Source organism: Chlorocebus sabaeus, chromosome 3 (assembly GCF_047675955.1).
Source record: "Chlorocebus sabaeus isolate Y175 chromosome 3, mChlSab1.0.hap1, whole genome shotgun sequence".
NCBI lineage: Eukaryota > Metazoa > Chordata > Mammalia > Primates > Cercopithecidae > Chlorocebus > Chlorocebus sabaeus.
Genome location: NC_132906.1, coordinates 94,238,019 through 94,250,919, shown reverse-complemented (window position 1 = coordinate 94,250,919; position 12,901 = coordinate 94,238,019). Strand labels below are relative to the sequence as shown.

Below are 12,901 nucleotides of genomic sequence, written 5' to 3'. Positions count from 1 at the left end.
CTACTAAAAATGCAAAAATTAGCCGGGCGTGGTGGCAGGCGCCTGTAATCCCAGCTACTGGGGAGGCTGAGACAGAAGAATCGCTTGAACCCGGGGGTGGAGGTTGCAGTGAGCTGAGGTTGTACCACTGCACTCCAGCCTGGGTGACACAGCAAAACTCTGTCTCTAAAAAAATAAATAAATACATTTTTAAAAAATGCAATCTTCAATGAGGTATTCTGCTCCAATTTTCATAAATTTCCACCTAGTCGAGTTTATATTGATATGATTTTATTATACTTTATTCTAACACAAATTTTAGAAACGGTGTTTCCAACCTTTCCTTGCCTTGATTGGTTCATGTGTTCCCATAATGATTTTAAATTCCACCAATCCTGGTGTGGGATGCTGGCAGAGGGGAGGCTGTGGTGTGTGTGTGTGCGTGTGTGTGTTGGGCGAAGGGGCAGTGGGTACACCCACTCAATTCTGCTGTGAACCTGAAACTGCTCTAAAAAGAGATAAACAAACAAAAATTAAAGGTAAAAAAAAAAAAAACGTAGTAGGGAGCTTGGGCCTGTACCCAATAAAACACATTATCTTTTTGCCATTTTTTTTTGTCTGTTTTGCCAAAGAAAATAAAAACTTAAAAAAAAATTATTTGTATTTTAAAAATGTTTTGAGAGACAGGGTCTTTCTTGGTTGCCCAGGCTGGAGAGCAGTGGCTATTCACAGGCACGGTGAAGCCTGCTGAGTGGCCTCCGACTCCCAGGCTCAGCGATCCTCCCTCCTCAGCCTCCTGAATAGCTGCGACTGGAGGCGTGAGCCACCGCACCTGGGTAAAACTTATTTTTTAAACTGTTACTGGACTTCACCAGGGTAAATGTGTCGGGTGTCACTTACTCGCAGCTTTCGACTTTGTTTCCGAACGAGCTTGCCGTGCTGAATGAAATGAACAGGACACTGGTTCATGGCATTGTCCGCTTTATGTCGAAGCCAGTCTTCATAACCCTAAAAAAAGGACGCAAAGAAGGGAGAGAGGAAGCAGAGACAGAGGGAAGGAGGAGAAAGGGAGGAGAGACAGAAGGCTTGCGTTTAATTATGTCTAAGCATAATCCAAGTCTGTGGGGGTGTATTTTTTCAAAATCAGGATGCATTACACACACTATTCTTTGTATCCTCAACAGAGCATTGGCATATTCCCATGGCAATGCGAGCTGCTTTAAATGTCTGCAGTTGTAGAAGTGCAAAGACGTTGGATAAAGATGCCCATCGAAGTCTGTATAAGTACTATATAACCGTACTTTTTGTGCCTATTCATGACATGGCCTTAGGATAAATTCCTAAAAAAGTAGTGTCTGAATGAAATGACGAGCAAGCCTTCCAGTTTCTTCACATCCACACCGAAAAGCCCTCAAGACTCCAGTGGGGCCAGGCACATTTCCACCCGCTGAGTGTCAATCTTCTGCTTGGAAAAGCCCTCACTGGCCATTCTTCTCTTTCATTAAAAACTGACTGTTACGAGATCTGGCAGCCCAGACTCTCGGTGAACCGCCGGCTCACTCTGCGACACCTGCAGCAGCCTTAGGGTTCTCCGTGCATTTCTGCGTCTGGGTAACCCACGTGGGAAACATCGCATCGTGACTCCTGTGCACGCGCAAGCATCCTGCTGGAAAAGCAGCCCGAGCTAACCCTGACCCCCGCCGTGCTGCCAGATCTGCATGCCTTTGACAGGCGCAGACACCTGCACTCCAATTCCAACTACCAAGGCACACCCTCTGCTTGGACAGTCAGGTGGTATCTTGAAAGCAGCAACAATAGGAGATGCAGCATGCAGACAATTCCTGGGATGACGAACATGCCTTTGTGTTTGGCGTTGCCGGATGCAGGTGCCTTAGATAAGGATGGAGAATGCCATCCTCAGTAACAACCCCCAGCATGTGAGAGACTGCACACCAGGGGCCTACAGGCGTCCAACGCATCTAATGAGGGCCACGACTGGGAACACAGCTCTGCCACACACAACACACAACCAGGCAGGATGGCAGCACGAAGCCTGTGCCACGGGCTCACTGCACGTACGCTGAGACACACAACCATGCAGGATGGCGGCAGGAAGCCTATGCCAAGGGTCCGCTGCACGTATGTTGAGAGAGCCTGTGGGGCAGGAGGCTCACTGGGGGCCTCCTCCCTATGGGCCATGTGGCGGCATCAGTGGCCCTGTGACTGGAGTCTTTTCCAAAGGGAACATTAACAAGGAACCCAAAACCTCCAGCTTCTGGAGAATTAAGAAGCCTGGGACGCATGGATATCCAAACATGCAGAGCTTTCTCCAGCCGTGACCACTAGTGTGACACTGTGGCATCTGATTGCTTTTCAGAGATTTCTCCCAAATCGCTGAAATACTCTTTCTGGGGAAATTGAAGAACAGTCTTCCTGGAAGGTGGCAGTGGGTAGATGATTCCTGGGTTCATTAAACACACTTATTTAGCACCAACTGCATGCTCAGTAAGTGCCAGGCACCAGGGTCCCACAGACAAAAGACCTTGTCCCCAGCACTGCTGCTCTCAGGATCGGTGGGGAAGAAACAGAAGTAACTGCAAGTTCAATGCAGGTGAGAGACACCCAGCACCCCCGAGAAGCCCAGTGCCCAGGCTGCGGAAAGACACCAAAGAGGAGGTTGCCCAGGAATGCCCAGTGGTGAGGGAACCCCCAGGGGCTGGCACTGCCCACTGGCCAGCCTGGCTGGAACCAGAGGGACACGTGAAGGCGCATGCATGTGACCGGCTGATCGGAGGGGCCCTGCACACAGCAGGGGTGGCTGGGTGCCACAGGGAAAGGCTGCTCTACCAGGACCTGGGCGATGGCAGTGGCAGAGCCAGGTGCAGTGAGATGCCCGTCAGTGCCCAGGTGAGACACCGGGGAAATGGTGTGAAAAGAGAGGTGGGAACCTAAGAGAAAATCAGGGAGGCCTCTGTGAGTGCAGGGGGCTTTCTAAGGCAAGCGAGGAGGGGCCGGGAGCGTGGGGACCCCAGCACAAACGTCCCTGCTGGAGCCAGCGTGTGGGAGGCTGTTTGGGAAAGTCGCGGCTGCGGACAGAGATGCCGTTCCTGAGGAAGAGGGACAAGGAGGTCAGTAGTGGGGGAAGGCCGAGGGGGCGGGGACACTCTGGCACACACAGGTCCAGACCAGCAGTGGGGCAAGCGAGGTCATCCCCAGAGTGAAGGCTGGGTAGCAAGACACACGGGAGAGAAAGAGACCCCTCCGGCCAGGGGCAGGGGTGCTGGTGATGGGGCCCAGACCTGCAACTCTGTTCATTCACCATCTTGCCCTGACCCCTCTTAACACCCCCAACAACACCCGCCCACTGCCCTGGGATGGGAAGGGACATAGCCAGGGAAGGGATACAGCCAGGCCGATGAGAGGGGACACAGCCAGGGAGGGGACGCAGCCGGGCCGAGGACACCGCATGTTGTCTGGGGCCATGGTCTGCACAGTGTAGAGAAGCGGCCTCTGCATCCACGGGGGCTCAGGCTCCCCAGCTGCTGCCTCCCTGGCCCAGATGCATCTTCAGAGCCGCCCTCCCTACTCCACGCTCTCCTCTCCTCTCCTCTCCTCTCCCCTCCTCCAGGACGCTCCTGGAGTCCTCAGGAGTTTCCTGCTCAGTGGGGTCCCAGGAGGGATGGAATCTTTAACAAATGCAGAGCAGAGGACGCTGAAGAACAGTGCTGTGCCTGCCTCCCGGGGCCGGGGCCGGGGCCAGGCTGGAAAGGACAGAGCCACAGAGCCTCAGCCCCTTCTCTCTGCTCCCCTCGAGGGGCTCAGGGGTCTCCTTCCCGTTTGCAGCCTCTGCTCCTACCACACATATGTGTCACAGACAGCATGGGACGCCCTCACCTAATCTCCAAGATGGGTTCCTGGAAACTGCGACTTTAGGCCCGAGTAACATCATTTCCTTCAGCACCATTTCCTTGTGAAGTTGATCAGAAAACCTGTCCTCTTGCTTAAAGTCGAAGTGTGCAAGAGCCACCAACACGAAGTGAGGCCTTATCCCAGGTAGGGGCTAAACTGCCTGAGTCATGGGCAGCGAGTCCTTGGGAAGCGAGAGTTTCCCTCATATTGTTTTCCAGGCAGCGCAGTTCGTCTTGGCTACTGTGCTGTGTCCTGCCCTGCCCCGCAGAGGAGCTGCCCATTTCCTTACGGGGGACCCTGGGCTGCCCGAGTCCTCTGCTAACCAATGACGGCCACCATGAACATCCCAGTCCATGTATCCCGGTAGGCACGGCCGGCTCTGGCCTAGTGAAGACACATAGGCCCCATGTACTGACTACACAGCTGCATGTTTATCATCTGCACCGGCCCCTGTGTGTCCACATCTCTGCCTGTGTCAGATGTTGCCACCTGCTGTGCTCCGCCACGCTCCTGCCGGGTGCCTGTGGTGCCTGCCTCGCCACGCCCTCTCCAGACTTGCACATCTGAAAGCCGATCTGGTGGGTGTGAAACACAAATGTGCTCAGCAGCATGATTCAGAGCAGCCAAAAAGCGGAAACACCCCAAATGTCCATTCACAGAGGAAGCCATACACACACTGTGGGGTGTGCGCAGCGGACCGTGACTCATTCATCAGATGGAATGAAGCGCTGACGCCTGCTCAGATGCGGAGAAATGTTGAAAACATCGTCTAAGTGACAGAGCGAGTCACAAAACACCGCACATGAGCTGTGAGCATGAAATGTTTAGAACGGGCAACTCTACGGTGACAGAAACGTGTCTCCGCCAGGGACGGGGAGGAGAAAATGGGGAGTGACTGAACATGTGCTCGGGGAATCTGGGGGTGATAAAATGGATACATGGAGAGAAAAACTGAGATGTATTCTTCTCCATGTTAGTCACTGGCTTTATTTACCAGGGCTATGAAGGAAAAACAAACAAACAAACCAACAAGAAACACCACCCCATGTGCCGGAGTCCATAAACATCATGTTCTGAGGCGGTCAAGACAGTCAAGCATGCGGAAAGGTTAAGTGACTCATCTGAATCAGATCATCCCTGGGTGATCTGGGATGTGAAAATCATAGATTTCTTCTCAAATTCACATGGTGACAGAATAGCAACAAAATGACATAACACCTCTTATTTTGCTTCAAGTATCAACACAGTTATAAAAATGAATTTCTAGAACTTGGTTGAATTTTCCATGAACTAGCTGAAACAAACCAATTACCTTGCTTTGAATGAAAGGCAATTCGCATGGCAAAGATGGCGACTTGCTTCTTTTTCGTCTGTAAAATGCTTACCTGTTTGATAGCCGTGACAGTAATGACGAAGAAGAGTGGAAGTCCACTTGTCACTGGACTTGTGGGTGTATCAATAATCAACTGCAGAAAGACAGAATTGTAAAATCATCTTCAAAAATGCAAATGACCGACTTTAGGCAGGTTAGTTTGCCCTGAGCCAGCACTTCCCATTCGCTTTGCCTTATTTAAACCCTTTGCTGGCACCTGACTCTGCCCACCACGGGAGACAGCAAGTCAGTCATCCTATTTCACTGACTGCCAAAATGAGGGTACCTTTTTTAAATTAAGGAACATGCTCAAGGAAACCACGGGGAGTGGCAGACACAGTCTGAAGTCAGGGCACGCCTTGTGTTAATTCATCCCTCGGCTTCAGTGTTACATTTTAATTACATGATTTGAATACTGTTGGAAAAATTTTAAAAGTCCTTCAATAGCATTTTGTAGGATTTAGAAAAATTAGAGGGCTGTTCTTAAAACACACCTGGCACACTGCTCCCTAACTCATACCCCAAGACATTTTTTCCCTCTTTTTTCTTTAAACTCTCTTTCCATGTGCACTGTCTTCGGATTTTCTTTTTCTTTTTCTTTTCTTTTCTTTTTTTTTTTTTTTTTTTTTGAGACAGAGTCTTGCTCTGTCTCCAGGCTGGAACGTAGAGGCACGATCTCGGCTCACTGCAACCTCCCACTCCTAGGTCCAAGTGATTCTCCTACCTCAGTCTCCCGAAGATCTGGGACTACAGGCGCGCGCCACCACGCCCAGCTAATTTTTGTATTTTTAGTAGAGATGGGGTTTCGCCATGTTGGTCAGGATGGTCCCTATCTCTTGACCTCATGATCCTCCCTGAGTGCTGGGATTACAGGTGTGAGCCACTGCGCCTGGCCTGGATTTTCTTTAGAACATCCACACACATTTATGAAGAGTAAAGTAAGTGGAACAATGCATAGCTTGGCTGTGAACTTGTCCAAAAGATAACAAAGCTCTGACTTCCCCTCTGGTACTAGAAGGAAAGCGGCAGGAAAGGCAGTCACCAACTTAAACCCAAAGTGGCGTTGTGTGTGCTAATTTAGCTTGTGTGGATCTCACAGAACCAACACGTTTTGTCCTTCCTTAAGAAAATAAATAAATGAATCTTAGGTGAGGGGCACCACGCCCTTGCGCTTTCATTAGCCGTGTGGCAGTTACCTGAGAATAAAATGTCACTTATTTAGATTTATATTTGATGAGATGGAAAACAATGACCGGCCTTACCTGCACCAGAAATATGATAAGGAAATAAAAGTTGGCTACTCTTCTGAATTGTTCAAATAAATTCTTGGGTATAAAGTTCCAAAATGTGTACTGCATAAAAGAAAAACAAACATCCATCATTTAGATCAGATTTTACTCTCATAGTGTTACTCTAGGCATAGTAAGTAGCACTGGATTTTACAGTACAAAATGTTTAGCTTTAGATATAAAACTCGTAATTCATAATTTAGAGTGTTTGTTGACAGCTAAGACAGCTGAAACAAAGTGTGTACTCTGAAACACGTATGTAAATACCTAACTCCAGAGAATTCAAGATAAAATGCAAGGTAGCTCAACAACAGTTTGATTATTGAGATGTCTTTTATAAAATGTAAACCTGTGATCATTAACTCAACACATTAGCATTTTACTTCAGTAATTTCTGCATGATCTCTCCTCTGAGTGACAGCATGACGGGTGATGACAGCGAGCTGAATGGAAGCCTTCACCCAGCTCCAGGTGGCTTCTGAGGCAGAGGTGTTTCTTGTCCACAGCCCAGGCACAAGGGCTTTGAGGCCTCAGGGGGAAGGAGAGGAAAAGGAAGCGAAGGAGGGCAGGGAGGGGATGTCGGGGAAGTGAAGTGAAGGAGGGAAGGAGGGGAAGGAGGGAAGGAGGGGAAGAAAGGAGGAAAAGGAGGGTAAGGAGGGCAGGGGGGGAAGGAGGGAAGGAGGGGAAAGAGGAGAAGGAAGGAGGAAAAGGAGGGGAAGAAAGGAAGAAAAGGAGGGGAAGGAGAGGAAGGAGGGGAAGGAAGAAGGAAAAGGAAGGGAAGGAGGGCAGGGAGGGGAAGGAGGGGTAGGAGGGCAGGGAGGGGAGGGAGGGGAAGGAGGGGAAGGAGGGGAAGGAGGAGAGGGAGGGGAAGGAGGGGAAGGAGGAGAGGGAGGGGAAGGAGGGGAAGGAGGAGAGGGAGGAAGGAGGGAAAGAGGGGAAAGAGGAGAAGGAAGGAGGAGAAGGAGGAAAAGGAAGGAGGAAAAGGAGGGGAAGGAGAGGAAGGAGGGGAAGGAAGAAGGAAAAGGAAGGAAGGAGGGCAGGGAGGGGAGGGAAGGGAAGGAGGGGAAGGAGGGCAGGGAGGAGAGGAAGGGGAAGGAGGGGAAGGAGGGCAGGGAGGGGAGGGAGGGGGAGGAGGGAAGGAGGGGAAGGAGGGGAAGGAGAGGAAGGAGGGGGAATGCCCAGTCACCACAGTCTCTCCTCTCCACACTTCTCATTTTGCCTCTGTAGCAGTTTCATTCAACTTCTGTGTTGAAAACAATGTCCCAGATGTCACAAACCTTCACTGAGTTTGGAAATAGTTTCTAAAATTTCATCTGACATGTTTTTATGCCATAATGAAGACAGTCTACCGAAACCTGAGGGAAGTCTCCCAGCCTGCGCTGTGGCCCCTGCCGTCTGTGTCTCTTCAACGGTGCTTACTTCAAAACCCCATTCCCAGGTGGGTTCTGGCTCCGGGAAGCCAGAAGTAGTTGTCAAATTCTCACACCAAGAACTTCTTGAATTCCAGGCTCATGAACATAAGTTATTTGCAATTCAATGTAACAACTAAAGCCTGGTATGGTCCTGAACTAACTAACATATTCTGAATTTGCTGTTTATAAATATTTCAGAGGAAATCCACGTGTCTTTTAAAACTTCTCTGCCTCAAGTTTCCGTGACTTAGAGAGTATATAAGGAATTTCCATTTTCTACTCTAATTCACATTTACAAAGTGATTTTATCTTTCATAACAAAGTTCCTTAATGAGGGTAAAAACCGAGTAGTGGTTCCCCCAAGTTCATGACAACTATGGCCGTATTTTCAGTTCCCTTCTCAGGTTGACTGTAATGAAAAGGGCAAGGGGTGCTCCAGGAGAGTCTCTAGTGTTTTAAAAAAGAAACTAACTTTCCAGGTCCTCCCTAGCTCATCCCGCCCTACCCATCCAAACACCCTTATTTTCCATGTGTTGCTTGATGCCAGGTTTTTATCAGATATGTGTTTTGCAAATCTCTTCTCCCAGTCAGTGGCTCATATTTTAATTCTCTTAACTGTATTTTGCAAAGCATAAGTTTTTAATCTTCATAAAGTCCAACTTACCAATTTTCCTTTCATGAAGAGTGTTTCTGGTGTTATATCCAAAAATTTGTTGCCAAACCCAAGGTCACCTAGACTTTCTCCTACATTTCTATGAGTTTCATTGTTATACATTTTACATTTAGGTCTATGACTCATTTTGAGTTAATTTTCTTGAACTGTGTATGATCACCGTCTATAGTCACAGTTGCTGTTTTTTTTTTTTTTTTTCATGTCATTTTTCTAGAACTATCTGTTGAAAAGAAATAGTGCTTTTCTGTCTGCCCTGAATTGCCTTTGCTCCTCTGTCAAAGATGGGTTGACTATCTGGGTGGATGGGTTGACTCTCTGGGTGGACGGGCTGACTCTCTGGGTGGACAGGCTGACTCTCTGGGTGGATGGGTTGACTATCTGGGTGGACGGGTTGACTATCTGGGTGGATTTACTAGGTAGGTCAACTCCCAGGCTCTCTATGATGTTTCATTGATCTATTTGTCTATTCTTACAGCAACACCACACTGTCTGGATTACTACAGTTTTACAGTAAGTCCTAAAGTTGGCTAGTGTCAGTTCTCCAACTTGGTTCTTCAATACTGCGAGGCTATTCTGGGTCTTTTGCCTTTCCACATAAATGTAGAATCAGTTTGTTGGTAGCTACAAAGTAACTTGCTGGGAATTTGATTAGGATTGTATTGAATCTACAGGTCAAAGTGGGAAGAACTGACATCTAAAAAACATGGAGTTTTCCCCTCCATGAAGATGGAACATCTCTCCATTGACTTAAATCTTCTTTGATTTCACTACAGTTTTGTCGTTTTCCTTACCTAGACCCTGTACGTATCCTGTTAGATTTACACCTATGTAATTTGGCGGGTGGGGGATAAATGTAAATAGTGTTGAGTTTTAAATTTCAAATTCCAACTATTCATTGCTGGTGTATACGAAAGTGACTAATTTTTGAATCCTGCAACCATGCTATAATCGCCTCTAACATCCAGAAGTTTTCTTGTTATTGTTGGTTCTCTGGGATTTTCTGCATGGGCAATCATATCACTTGTGAACAAAGATAGTCTTATTCCTTCCTTCCCAATCTGTACGCCTTTAATTCCCATTTCTACTCTTACTGTATTAGCTAGGATTTCCAGTACAATGCTGAATAGGAACAGTGATGAGGGATTCCTTGCCATTTTTCCAGTCTAGGGTGAAATCATCTAGTTTTTCACCATTAAATATGATGTTAGCTACAGGACATTTTGTAGATGCTCTTTACGAAGCTGAGGAAATTCCCCTCTGTTCTTAGTTTGCTGCAATACGTCAGCGGGTACTGAACTTTGTCAAATTATTTTACTGCACCTATTGAAAAAATCATGTAAGTTTTCTTTTTTAGCCTGTAAATATTATGGGCTATATTAGTCGATTTTCAAATGTTGGATTAGCCTTGCATACCTAGGATAAACCCACTTGGTCATGATGAGGAAAGAGAGAGACCCTCTCATAGTGTTTCATATTGTTTTATACTCAGTACCTGTTTTAAGAAAAAAACAAGGAAGGAAAACCAAAGACTGGCAGCCCAGCGCCAGGCCTGAAACCAGGCCTGGGCCTGCCTGGCCTAAACCCAGTAGTTAAAAATCAACTCATGACTTAGAAATCGATGTTATTCATAGATTCCAGACATTGTATAGAAGAACACTGTGAAACTCCCTGCCCTGTTCTGTTTCACTCTGACCACTGGTGCATGCCGCCCCTGTCACGTACCCCCTGCTTGCTCACATCAATCGCGACCCTTGCATGTGAAATCTTTAGTGTTATGAGCCCTTAAAAGGGACAGAAGCCGTGCGTGGTGGCTCAAGCCTGTAATCCCAGCACTTTGGGAAGCTGAGATGGGCAGATCACGAGGTCAGGAGATCGAGACCATCCTGGCTAACACGGTGAAACCCTGTCTCTACTAAAAAATATCAAAAATTAGCCCGGCGAGGTGGCGGGCGCCTGTAGTCCCAGCTACTCTGGAGGCTGAGGCAGGAGAATGGCGGGAACCCGGGAGGCGGAGCTTGCAGTGAGCTGAGATCTGGCCGCTGCACTCCAGCGAGACTCTGTACCAAAAAAAAGGGACAGAAGTTGTGCACTCGGGGAGCTCGGATTTTAAGGCAGTAGCTTGCCGATGCTCCCAGCTGAATAAAGCCCTTCCTTCTACAACTCAGTGTCTGAGAGGTTGTGTCTGTGGCTCGCCCTGCTACAAGGGTGTATAGTTCTTTTTATACATTGTTGAATTCGATTTGCTAATATTTTATCGAGAATCGCTGCTTCTATGTTCATGAGAAATACTGGTCTGTGATATCGTCTTTCCGGTAATATCTTTTTCTGGTTTTGGTTTTAGGGTAACGCTGGCCTCATAGAATGAATTAGAAAGTGTTCCTTCTGCTTCTATTACCTGGAAGATATTGTAGAAAATTGATTTTTTTTTTTCCCTGAAATGTTTGATAGAATTCACCAGTGAAAACATCTGAGCCTTGTGCTTTCCGTTTTAGAAGATTATTAATTATTTATTCCATTTCTTTAATTGATGTAGGCCCACCCAGATTTTCTTTCTCCTTGTTTGAGTTTTGGTAGACAGTGTTTTTCAAGAAACTGGTCAATTTTATGTAAGTTATCAAGTTTATGGGTGTAGGGCTGTTCATAATATTCCTTTTAATCTTTTTATTAGCTATGTCACCCGTAGTGATGCCCCTTTTTCATTTCTGATGTTTGGAATTTGTGTCTCTCTTCTTTTCCCCTTGTTTAGCCTGGCTAAAGATTTATCGATTTTACTGATTTTTTTTCAAAGAACCAGCTTTTGATGTTTTTTTCTGATTTCCTGTTTTCAATTTAATTTCTGTTCTAATGTTTATCAGTTTAAGTTTCCTAATGTTGAAGCTTGTTGATTTTGGATCTTTCTTCTTTTCTAATCTGCGTAGTCAATACTATAAATTTCCCTCTAAGCACTACTTTTCCTGCATCCCACAAGATTTGGTAAGTTATATTTTAATTTTTGTTTAGCTTAAAATATTTTTATGCCTCTTGAGACTTCTTTGATTTATGTGTTATTTAGTAGTGTTTTGTTTAATCTCCAAATACTTTGGGATTTTCCAGTTAACTTTGTGATTTATTTATTTCTAGTTTAATTCTACTGTGGTCTGCCAGTGTCTTGATCTTGGACTTCCCAGACTCTAGAACTGTGGGGAAATCAATGTCTCTTCTGTATAAATTACCTAGTCTGTGGTATTCTGTTGTAACAGCACAAAAAAACTCACACTTTAATGCTCTGTTCTTTTCCTAAGTAGACCTGAATTTCTGACCTATATAATTTTCCTTCTTTCTGAAGAACTTCTTTTAACATTTCTTGCAAGGGAGGTCTACTGGCAATGAATTTCCTCAATTTTTGTTTGTCTGAAAAAGTCTTTATTTCTCCTTCATGTATGAAGGATAATTTTATGAGATACAGAATTCTGGGTTGGTGGCTTTTTCTTGCAACACTTTAAATATTTTACATTATTCTTTTCTTCCTTAGATGGGTTCTAGAAGAAAGTTTGATGTAATTCTTACCCTTGTTTCTCAGCAGGTAAAATGTTCTTTTCCTCTGGCTTCTTCGAAGATTTTTTCTGAGTCTAATTTTCTGTAATTTAAATGTGATATGTCTAGGTGTACCCTTTTTAAAAAATTTATTCTGCTTTTGTATTTATCTCTGAGCTTACTTTATCTGTAGTTTGGCATCTGTAATTTTGGAAACATCTTGGCCACTTTTACTGAAGATACTTCTCTCTTCTTTTGTTTTTTTCATTATGCATATATGTTTCACCTTTTTTTTTTTTTTTTTTGAGATGGCGTTTTCACTCTTGCTGCCCAGGGTGGAGTGCAGTGGTGCAATCTTGGCTCACTGCAACCTCTGCCTCCTGGGTTCAAGGGATACTTGTGCCTCAGTCTCCCAAGTAGCTGGGATTACAGGTGCCCACCACCACACCTGGCTAATTTTTAATTTTTTTTTTAATTTTTTTTGTATTTTCAGTAAAGACGAGGTTTCACCATGTTGGCCAGGCTTGTCTCAAACTCCTGACCTCAGGTGATCTGCCCACCTTAGCCTCCCAAAGTGCTGGGATTACAGGCATGGGCCACCGTGCCTGGCCTGCTTCACCTTTTGTAATTGTCCACAGTTCTGTTTCTTCATTCTTTTTTCCTCTTTGCTCTTCAGTTTGGAAAGTTTCTGCGGACATGTCTCAAGGTCACGGGTCCTTTGCACAACACGTCAGTCTCTGTGCAGCCTGTATTA

At 46.1% G+C, this 12,901-nt stretch overlaps 1 protein-coding gene across 9 annotated transcripts in view; it reads right to left on the bottom strand.

Annotated features, from left to right (window-relative positions):
• Positions 1 to 12,901, bottom strand: part of ATP11A (ATPase phospholipid transporting 11A) — a 186,866-nt gene that overhangs the window by 67,707 nt on the left and 106,258 nt on the right. For all 9 annotated transcript variants that reach the window (XM_007960940.3, XM_007960941.3, XM_038007904.2 and 6 more), the window contains exons 3-5: positions 6,523 to 6,612; positions 5,274 to 5,354; positions 880 to 987 (exon numbers count right to left, since the gene is read on the bottom strand). In XM_007960940.3, the coding sequence (XP_007959131.3) occupies positions 880 to 987; positions 5,274 to 5,354; positions 6,523 to 6,612 (279 nt within the window). The remainder of the gene's footprint in view (positions 1 to 879; positions 988 to 5,273; positions 5,355 to 6,522; positions 6,613 to 12,901) is intronic.